At 35.8% G+C, this 11,612-nt stretch overlaps 1 protein-coding gene and 1 long non-coding RNA gene across 2 annotated transcripts in view; one reads left to right on the forward strand and one right to left on the reverse strand.

Annotated features, from left to right (window-relative positions):
• Nucleotides 1-9,734, forward strand: part of LOC135702813 (serine protease inhibitor 42Dd-like) — a 28,234-nt gene extending 18,500 nt beyond the window's left edge. The window contains exon 4 of the mRNA XM_065223854.1: nt 9,539-9,734. Coding sequence (XP_065079926.1) covers nt 9,539-9,669 — 131 coding nt within the window. The 3' untranslated portion in view covers nt 9,670-9,734. The remainder of the gene's footprint in view (nt 1-9,538) is intronic.
• LOC135702815 (uncharacterized) lies at nt 4,118-9,526 on the reverse strand. Its single transcript, XR_010517721.1, has 3 exons — nt 8,787-9,526; nt 6,545-7,261; nt 4,118-6,500 (listed from the first exon to the last, which is right to left on the reverse strand). It is a non-coding gene; the product is annotated as an uncharacterized LOC135702815 (long non-coding RNA).
• Nucleotides 9,735-11,612: the final 1,878 nt, after the last annotated feature.

Here is an 11,612-nt window from a genome sequence, read left to right on the forward strand (position 1 = left end):
TTGACTCAAAAACCAGTATTTTTTAGCATGAAAGCTAGCGATTTGCATTTGTATGATTAAAACCCTGCTAAATATGTTAAACATTGCTATCACTATAAGATAATATGTGTATACTGGGAAATAGGAATAATTTTTCGGTCATCAAAGCAAAACCTTATTTTTCTCGGATTGGTGCGAATGTTACTTACGACATAATGAAAATGTGCTCTTGATTTCATACCATCATAAACGCTTATGCATACTGATAGGGGAAATAACACGCTAACTTGAAAGTACCCATTAATGAGTAAAAAAGACCCATTTTTAAGAAAAGTGGCTTAACTCATTAAATGAGTAAAACCGAGTTTACTCATTAATGAGTTTTCGACGAATACTTTAAAAAATGGGTATTTTGTTTTTTTGCCCATGGGTAAAAAGTACTCTTTTTTAATGTTTGCTTCATGGAGCTGCCTGTTATTAAACTTTTAACATGTTAAACTAATGAAAAAGCTAAAATTGTCAAATTTTTTCATAATTTTTATTGAACCAGAATGGATCATTGAAGATGCTGAGGTTTTGACAGCACCGTACTGTGGCTACCACAGTATTTTACATTGGTTCGTACGTATACAGTAGCGCCAAATGAAAACTGTGGTGGGTTCAAAACTCAGCCATCTAAAATGATCCATTAATATTAAACGGATCAAAATATGTATTGATGAACATTTATCTATTTCTTATACATTCATTGACCAAACGAGGCATTAAGTAGTGCTTCCGTAAGATCGTTTTTCTCATCACTGCAGGAATCAATCCGATGATGGATGCTGCTTATCGAAAACGTTCAGATAATTGAGCATGTCGTTTTCCTTCTCGAAGATCTCCGCTAATCTGGAACAGGAACACTTGTTAGAATTTTAGCATGGTTTCATGTCTTTTCCTTACCTCGTAACAATCGGAACTGCCGTCCAAAGCACCATTTTACTGTGCTCGTTTTTAGCCTTAACGAACATCGGCCGAAAGGAATTCACTGGCTCAATCACATCTACGTTGTGTGATCTTATAATAACAGCACTAGTCCGAGCATTTTTACCGAGAATTTCGACCGATTTGCAAGAATGACAAGACATTTCACAATCTGAATACTCCGTGCTTTTAGTTTTCAGTTCATCAGACTGTTGACAATGATTATTATTATTACTCATTTTTTCTGCCTTAAAGCAAACCCCACACGCATCAATATATTGACGCGAAGGGGAATTATTGACAATAATATTGATGATGTGAATTCAGAAATATTGTCAATCTCGATATATTGACGTCAATATAGCATGTATTGACAATACGATTATTGTCAATAAAAGCAATCGTGTAGGGTTCACTTAAGATATTTTCAAAAATGAAGAAAAAATACCCTTTTTAATCTTTATGAAAATACCCATTTTTTGACATATAAGAACAAATATAAAAAATGAGTACAAGATACTCATTAAATGTGTACTTTCGAGTAAGCGTGAAGGCGATATCGTCTCCCGTAAAAAAAATCCAACTAGTTTTTGCACCGTTCGAGCACCGTCGGGTTTATGTAGTGCGTAACAATGTAGAAAACATCTTGCTAACAGAGATGTCAATTAAATCATTTCATTTTCCACACTCAAGGTCTTGCAACGTTGACAAAAATACCCAAGCTCAATTGCGTGCGCACCGCACGGCATCAGCGTTGCCAGGTCATTTTCTGAAAAATCTGGTACAGTCTAAATATAAAATCTGGATAAATCTGGAATGCTCCAAAAATCCTGCTACTGAAATCAAAGTGATGTGTCAATCTCCCGTAAAAATCGGTCAGTATGATCATCTGGAATTTATACAAAGTCTACCAGAATTTTTATGAAATCCATGTTTAAAAAAATATACGCTGAGAAAATTGTGCATATCCAGAACAACATGTGAAAAGGGCATACAAGCTTTTTGTAAACAAACCTTCATATACCCTTTTCTCGCCACCCATATGACGCCAACGCAAACTTTTAACATCACCGGGTAGGGGACACTTTCCCCTTCCCGATGATATTGCTGGTTTGCGTGGGCGACCCTCGGTTGGTGAGAAAAGGGCCTACAAAGGTTTGTTTACAAAAAGCTTGTATGCCCTTTTCACATGTTGTTCTGGATATAACGTTTATGTGCCACACACATAGATTTTTGCAATGTGATGCACAAATGAAATTTATGTGTGAGGTACATAAATTGCTTCCAATCGACATTCAATGAAGCACAAATGGGCATTATGGGTAGTGATGAATAGATTTCATCTGACTGTTGATACTTTTTATTGTTTATTATTTTGAAATTGTTGGATTTAATTTTTAACCAGAATGATATAATACTCTAAATTCAAAGCTTCTCCATATATTTCATGTTGATCGGAACACCCAATAAATTAATACATACACCGAATTGGAAACTTTATCGTTCTTCATGATTTGAGCTCTAGATGCTTTCGTGTTCGAGTATTGCCAATCGTTTCATTATGTGCCGAGTTCCAGTTGATAGCTTGTTCAGCATTTTCAGCAATCTTCCGTTTCAGCATCTGCCTTTTTTTTTTTTTTTTTACTGATCGCACAGTGCTTATGGTGTTGCGACCGAGGTTGCGACAAATCAAATATTCAGCTTGTCGATTCCCATTTCAAGTGCGCCGCTCGTTACCGATCCAATTCTGGTGGGTTTTTTCTGCAGTGCGTCGGATCCATGTTTTAACCGGGCAGCTCTTCCATCTCTTGCTGCAGCAGCCAGTTTAGATCGAGGAGCAGATTTCATCTGGTTCTTAAAATATTACAGTTAAATATACGTTTCAACATTTTTCCTCATATTTACCTTAAACTAAAATACTAAACATTCACAAACTAGTTCTTCATTTTGAAATTCCACTCTTTATCGAGTGTATATTAGTTTTATGTGTGCTCACACATAGTTTTTTTGCTATGTACCATTAAACATGCTGTTCATTTCAGAGATGAACTAGCCTAAGGCTAAAAATCTCTTAAATAAAGAATTAAAAAAAAATGCTGTTCATTTGGGGCACACATAGTTGGCATAAGTGAGACACATGACGTTCATGTGTCGGTTTTAAAATTTATGTGTGGGTCGTTTTATGCAATCAAAATATATGTGAAATCATATAAATAAAATCTTTGCTGTTTTATCAGTGTATAAAGCCAACTTGTTGGCATTGATAAAATCATCCAAAAGTTTAGAAAAGTATTGACATATTGTTCCCAAAAAGATTAAATATCCATTACGCAGCATTTCAATGATTTTTTAATTTATATTTTTGGTAAAATACTGCAGAAAATATTTTTAGGATTCTGAAGCAGCAAAGAATCAAGCAACTTTGATGGGATGATTTTTTTAAACTAATAGTTGATTTAGTCCTTAATATTTGATGAAGTACCAGAATATGTCTTAAAATTTTTATGTATTTTAACTAATTGTTATATTATTCTGCGATTGATCAGACTTCCAATTTCATTCTTGACATCATTCAACTCACAACACTCGGTAGACCAGGAAGCAATTTTATTTTAAACTAAAATTCTCCTGGCTGAAGTGAGAATCAAAGCCTAACATCGTGGTACTCACACACAGTATACCTAAACTTCGGGTAACTCCACATGATCATTACAAATAATTTTATGCTAAAGAATAATATTCTTATGTAACAAAAATCAAAGTCTGAAAGCGGATCTTGAAATGATTCTAAACTCTGGAATTTATATTTTTTCTAGGTCCCATCATGAAATTTTTTGTTAGTCTGAATGTATTTCATTTACAGAGTTCAATTTTAATCATCCTTGAATTTCATCATACTCCTATTCTGGATTCCCCTAAACTAATCTTGATAATATCCAAACTTTTTCAGTAACATTCTAAGAGTGCTTAGCATTATCTCTTGTAATCTCTTATAATTCGCTCTCTGATTCCACATTTCCCTCAAATTGGTAATAATTCCGAAGAATTGGCATAATTTTGTCTCATGCCTCATTCCTTAGAATATTCTTAATAATTTCCTTGGTACGCTCTTCAGAATTACAAGATTGATAAAACTTGATAAAACCTAATCTCTCATTGGACAGAATTCTCACGATTCATATCAGCATTCTCCTTAAGTTTTATCTTAAGAATTTTCTATGATTTCTCTTTCGAATTCTAACTATTTCCTTTCTTCACAAATCTCCATGCAATTGTCATCAGAGTTGGCAAAAGACAATTTATACCGTCTTTACTTCAATCAAAGGTTGCACAGACTGCATACTTACACTTCACTGTAAACTATTTTCAGAATTACCTTAAAATTCTGAAGTCTAGGGCAACTCAGAATTCTAAAGTTTTTCAGACTACTAAGGTAACTCGATATTCACAGGTACTTTAAAACTCTATTTAAAAATCTAATTAATTATCCTCAAAAATATCACGAACATACTTCAAAGTCCTGGTGGTTGTCTAGATTCAAAAGCCTTGCCAAAGCTCAATTTATTGTTTTCAATCCTGAACAGTTTTCGATTTCTCTAAATTCCAAAATTATGAAAATTCCTCCATATTGGAATATTGATTTTTAAAAATCCATGATTCCAAAAAAAAATTATAGTCAACATCTAAACAAAAACCATCCTGGCTCGATATTTTTAAAAATTTGAGGATTTTTTACCGCCAATAATCTTTAGAAAATGACTTAATTTTCATGATTCTGCAACCCATTGCAAACATGTTGTAACAATTCCATGTATGATGTTGCAATAATGTCCAACGTTGATGGCCTTTAGTAATTAAAGTAGTAAGTTTGGCTTTTTATTTTTTGATTAGAGGGTCCATTAATTGCAGTGATATTCTGGAAATAAACTTGTTCTGTTCGTGTATCTGGCAAGACGACTGAAAATCTGTAAAATCCAGATAAATCTGGAATACTGGAAACGCTGGGTGCAATTGACAACGATGCAAGTTCCCATCAGCGTTGCCAGATATATCGATTTATCGGTATTTATACCGATTTCCGAACTATATACCGATACACAGATAAGATTCCTCAGAATAGCGATTTTTTAAATTGTGTACCGATTTATACCGATGTTTTTCAAATGATCAAAATTATTATTGCCTAACCGTACTCGAATTTTGGAGAAAATTACTGTGAGAAACTTGTATCTTTTTGAATAACTCAAATTTTTCATAAAAAAAATCATATTTGAAAATGTCATATGATTGATACTCTTTTGACTAATGTTTCCATTTCTTCAACGTTTTTGGTTACCCAGGAATCGATAAACTGTCGATGGCTCTTTTCGGTTATTCGTAGAGAATCGCGAAATATTTTTTTAACATTTTTTAACTTCCTTAAGTTTTTACTCATTTTTATCTTCCTGAATTTTTTTCCAACTTTCGCCTGGAGTTTTCTTCCACCTTACACCATAACTTATTTCTCGATTCCTCCCGAAAACTTATTTCAACTTCCCTTGGAAGCTTCTTCAGCCATCGCCCGAATGGTTCTTCCGTCTTCTCCCGCCAGTTTTTTTTTTCAACTTCCCCTGAACTTCAGGGATGTTTCCTTATTTTTATTGTGGATTCACACTAGCTGCAAGAACTTTTAAGAAGTTCTGAAATTCAGACAAGTCTAGACTTTTGAGTAAGCTCCGATAAATTAAAGATAGTTTCATTAATTTCTGTTCAAATTCCAAAACCCGAAAATTTCAGGAAAGTCCAGCGAACTCCAGTGAACTTATGAAAACATCAGAAATATTTTGGAAACTTCACTAGTTCAAAGAACTTCAGGGAAATTTAATGGTTTTCAGGAAAGTTTCATTTGTTTCAGAGAATTGAGAGAACTTTAGGGAAGCTCCGTGACCATCAGGACAGATCAATTAATTTCAAGGAAATGCTGATATTTTAAAGGATTTCCGAGAAACTCAGGCAATGTTCCACAAATTTAGGAAACGTAAGGGAAGTTACATGACCATTAGAACATTGTGAGAACATTTTATGGGAAATTCCGTGCTTTATAATGGCAGTGCCAAGAACTAAAATTTTAAAAATTGGGAAGATCATAGATCTTCAATACTAATAATACAGCCGGCGCCGGTGGTGTAGTGGTAAGCGTGACTGCTTTCTAACACCCCAATGGGTCTGGGTTCAATCCCAGCTGAGGTCGGTGGGATTTTTCTGAGGCATAATAATCTCTGGTCACGTCTTCCTTCGGAATGGAAGTAAAGCCGTTGGTCCCGGCCCATGTGTGTTGAATGGGTGCGATATCCTACGCATATCCTGCACATTCGAATGCCGTCAATGGATGGCAATCGATGTCCGTCGGTGATTGGCACTAGATTGCGGAACAGAGACCGACGTTAAATGAAAAGGAAAAAAATACATACTAATAATACAATAAATTCAAGAAAATTGTGAGAGCACTTAAGAAATTTCGTTATCTTCAAGAAAGTCCAGATACCTTCAAAGAAGATTATATATATTCAGGTAGCCTCATCTAAAACAGCCCCATTAACTTCAAGAAAATTATAATAACTTTTAAGGAATTCCGTGGAATTATGGAATAGGAATCTATGTGCATTTCAGAAATGTTCCGAAAACTTCAGGGATGTTTTATGAATATCAGGAAAATTTGCTGGATCATTAGAACATCCTACAGAAATTTCTTTCTTCCGGAATTATGTCCTTGTTTCATTCGACTGTTCCATAGGCTCTGCCTTCCGAATTTCTCCAGTAGTTTCTTGCAATCTACCTTAGGAAGTTTCTGCCAGCGTCTTCAGAAAGTTTCTTCCGTCTTCTTCTGGAAGTGTGTCAATAAGCCATAGGTTTTCGATTTTTAGTGGAAGGTTTTTCCGAGCTTCTTCTGGTTTCCCCTAGAACTGGCTACTTCTGGAATTTACTTCTATTCCGAAACTTTTCTTACTTTGGATGTGACATCCGATTTTTTTTTTGTTCGATGGTTTCTTTGAATATTCACTAGTAGCTCCTCAATTCTTGTATTGGTAGTTTCTGGATGTTTCTCCAACTTTTCTTAGAATTTTCCCCAAATTTCTTCCACAAAAGCTTCTTTCTTCTTTATCTAGATGTTCCTTCAGAAGCTAATTCAAACATTCCCCGGAGTTTTCTTTCAGAATTTTCCGATCATAGTCCAAACGTTAAAATTTTCACTTTCAAAAACAGCTAAAATAGAAAATAAATTAATATAGTAAATACCGATAAATACCGATTTTTTTAAAACTTTGATATCGATAAACTTTAAAACAATCTGGCAAAGCTGGGCACATTTGCCTTTTCTCAAAATACACTATCCTCAGCTTTTACCCACGATCCGTGATCGCCTTCAATAACGTCGAAATGCATAAACGCGTTACCACACGGATATGAAAAACTACTCAAAATTAAGTACTTTTCCCTCAATTCCGGGGTTCAGCCCAATAACCCAAATTTGAGTAAATCGCATATAGTAGTTTCCATTTAACACCAGCAAAAAAAATACCTACTCTCAAGTATATGCTACCCAAAATTAAGTTTAATTCACGTAAATTTGAGAATATGCATTTAACTCAAAAGTTACTTATTGAACTGAACTATATCGTTGGGTCGAATCTCTTGTTCCTTTTTTGACAACAATAACGAGTGCAAGTGAGAGGCTGAAGTCAATATTAAGTAAAAAGAACTCAAATTTTGGGTAGTATTTTTTCTCCGTGCAGGCACCTCAGCTGTCTCTGTCTTTTTCCCTTTTATGTAATAACCAGTATGTAAGCATCGATTAAGAGAGTTTATGAATAAACATTCAATCAGTATCAGTCAACAGTGGAGTCAAGTCGTTTTGATGACATCCTCATCGCCTTCTTCAACACGACCTGCATGAGCAGGACAGGTAGTCTCAATCTGATGACAGTTCAGTAATACCATAGAGGTAACTCTAAGACCACTGGGTCCCGAAGAAAATCATTATTATTTTTGGCTCACTCAGTACCAGAACAACGGTCCCAAGCAGTCCCAAGCTATTTCACTCACCCCTGCATGTTCTGCATGAATCCACACACCCCTGATGTTATCTGTCAAACTTTCATAGCGAATCAAAACAAACATAGTGTAGTAATAGAATTTCAACTAGAATAGGGTACGTTAATCGTTTGCTTGGGACCAATAGGCTACTAAAGTGGTGAGCCAATTTAAAATCGTTAGTTTCGTATTGATTGTTGGTAATACTGTTTACGTAGACTTAGTTATTTTTTTCTTGGGTAGATTTTCTCGACAATTTTCAAAAGTTAAAATTTGGAAATTTTAAAATATATTTTTTTCGAAAAAACGGCTAAGTGCTTGTAAACAGTACCACTGAACTGTCAAAAAGGGTCAACCAATTAACACTGAGTTCATTTGTGACGTCACGCTGCAGTACCTAATTGATGAATTTACGCAAAGATAAAACTATAGAGGTAACTCTAAGACTAGAAGGTCCCGAAATAACGTGCTCAACTTTTTGGCTCAGCTCTGGTACTCTCTTCGGTCCCAAGCTAATCGATTCACCCCTCGAAACATAGGAAAATCCACTTACCCCTCATTTTATCTGTCAAACTTTCATAGCGAATCAAAACAAACAGTGTAGTACTAGAATTTTGACTAGAATGGGGTACGTTAATCGTTTGCTTGGGACCAATAGGCTAGTCAAGTAGTGAGCCAATTTAAAATCGTTAGTTTCGTATTGATTCTTGGTAAAACTGGCCATGTGACACCTAGTTTTCAGATTTGCAATTACAAAACTGATGATGTACTAAAAAATATTCCATACGTTTTGACAGGTAGCAAAACGTCATTATCATTTTTAAATCATTTCCATCTGCTGGTCGACCGTAACGTAAGTTCATCAATTAGGTAACTCATAGATGGCGTGTGGGTGAAAATGGTAATGAAGTTTGGATATCTGTCAAATTACATGACATTATTTTTAGTACATCATCATTTTTGTAATTGCGAATCTTAAAATTAGGTGTCACATGACCAGTTTTTGCTTTGCTTTGATTCGCCAATACAGAGCATTCATTTCATATCATACCATACAACCATAGAGGTAACTCTAAAGGCCCACGCACATTAGATCCGGATCGGACGCGTTGTGGCAAAGTGACAGCTAAATCTATTGTCTAACTGTCAAATTTACGTCAACGCAACGCAAACGGATCTAATGTGGGTGGCCCTTAAAACTAGAAGGTCCCGAAATAACGTGCTCAACTTTTTGGCTCAGCTCTGGTACTCTCTTCGGTCCCAAGCTAATCGATTCACCCCTCGAAACATAGGAAAAACCAATAACCCCTCATTTTATCTGTCAAATTTTCATAGCGAATCAAAACAAACATTGCGTAGTACTAGAATTTAGATTAGAATGGGGTACGTTAATCGTTTGCTTGGGACCAATAGGTTAGTCAAGTAGTGAGCCAATTTAAAATCGTTAGTTTCGTCTGGATTGTTGATACAATTGCTTCACTTGCTCAATTTCGATTTTTTTTTCTTGCCTCATATCTTACAGGAATGATAATGATGGCCATGTGTCTGATCATACCAGTGGAATTCATTGCTAACCATCAATTTTACTTCGCTCTGCTCAACAGAAAAGAAAAACTTGTTGTATTTAACGGCCGTATTCAAAATCCAAAATGATTTAGAAGAAAAATATTCAAATATACATAATATTCTTTGTATAATACACAGTTTACATTTAAGTTTACACTTATGTCAGAGGTATTGATAGGGCGCATTATAATCGTATAAACCCTCGTAAATACGTTAACTTTAATTAAACTTCAATGGGTCCTGGTATTTTTACCATAATGTATATGTTTACGATGCGCTATGTGAATACCCCTATTTTTTCCAGTGAAAACAAAGTATTTCAAGTGATATAAACAGTATTATTATTGTTGATGACACCTTCCAAAGTGATTCGCCTTAGGGGCTGTTAATTAACTACGTAGACAGTTTTTAGGGATTCATGCTCCCTCCTCCCAATGCGTATGTATGGGTTGTGGATAATTGGGTTCTGTGTAACAAAAAAGGCACTGTGGTCCCAGGCCTGACTAGACCTTTTCCCGTCCGTTGTGCATAAATCGGACATTTATTTCCAGTTTTAATCCCAACTTGGACATACGTGGACGTTATACAATTCCCGGAGCCAGAAATCAACCCTGCGTGTACTCCCTTGGAGCCACCAAAAGTCACCATCACCGGAAGCCACCATCACCATCCCCACCGAAACCGTAAGCCACCATCACCGATAGTCGGTACCACCGCCGTAAATCACCATCACCACCGAAACCATAAGCCACCATCATCGATAGTCGGTACCACCACCGTAATACCATAGAGGTAACTCTAAGACCACTGGGTCCCGAAGAAAATCATTATTATTTTTGGCTCACTCAGTACCAGAACAACGGTCCCAAGCAGTCCCAAGCTATTTCACTCACCCCTGCATGTTCTGCAAGAATCCACACACCCCTGATGTTATCTGTCAAACTTTCATAGCGAATCAAAACAAACATAGTGTAGTAATAGAATTTCATCTAGAATAGGGTACGTTAATCGTTTGCTTGGGACCAATAGGCTACTAAAGTGGTGAGCCAATTTAAAATCGTTAGTTTCGTATTGATTGTTGGTAATACCCCTTACAGACTATGGCTTATATCATGCAATATTGACTATCTTGCAATGAGCACTCATACATCTAGTTTTCACTGGAAATCCTATGTATGAGTGCTCATTGCAAGACAGCCTATATTACGTGATACAGGCTGTAATGTGAACGGGGTATTAGGGGAACAATTAAAATAAACTTTCAATTACCGAGGCATGATTTCTAAATTACACATCACGGCTTTTTTTATTTGTGAAGAAGTAGGTGTTTCCAGAATTTCGCACATTGCTGAGTTATTCGTGTCTCGACAATGAAAATTCACCCAATGCTGGAATAGAACTTTTTGACGTTTAATCGGCGCACACTACTGTACCATTTAAAGCGAACGAGTGCGAGCAAGAGGGAAACAGATTACTGGGAAAACAAACCGTCCATTCATCCATGTGTGCTAGATAGAGAAAAATGATTAAACGTCAAAAAGGTCTATTTTCCACCCCTCGCTTTCTGAAATCTTTCCGAGGTTAGATTTGGTGAAACTAATGTACCTAGTTGGATTTAACCCTGATGAACTTTTTAGCGTTCATGTTGTTCGTGTTTCTTCTTTATGCTAGAAGGTTTATGCAGTGTCAGAGAGAGTAAACATAAAACGACATTGGGAGCGTTCCCTTCCACGTTTGGACTAAGGGAGAGTAAAAAAAATTAAAGGGTTGTGTCCTAGACACGACCGCAGTATGATGTATTTTTGACTATTATACTTTATCTTAAAATTTTCAAGTATTTCAATGTTTCGGTTATGGTTGACTATTTTTCTTGACAAATATCCATGTGAAATTCCACATGATTTTCATTTGACCACACATAAACAGAATCCACTCAGAAGTACACATGAAATTTATACGCAAATGAATAGTATGTGTGGTCACGCATGGTTTTTATATGTACATATATTAAGTATGTGGCCGACACATAG

Source organism: Ochlerotatus camptorhynchus, unplaced genomic scaffold, assembly GCF_037179485.1.
Source record: "Ochlerotatus camptorhynchus isolate MF236.1 unplaced genomic scaffold, CSIRO-AGI_Acam_v1.1 ptg000199l, whole genome shotgun sequence".
NCBI classification, from domain to species: domain Eukaryota; kingdom Metazoa; phylum Arthropoda; class Insecta; order Diptera; family Culicidae; genus Ochlerotatus; species Ochlerotatus camptorhynchus.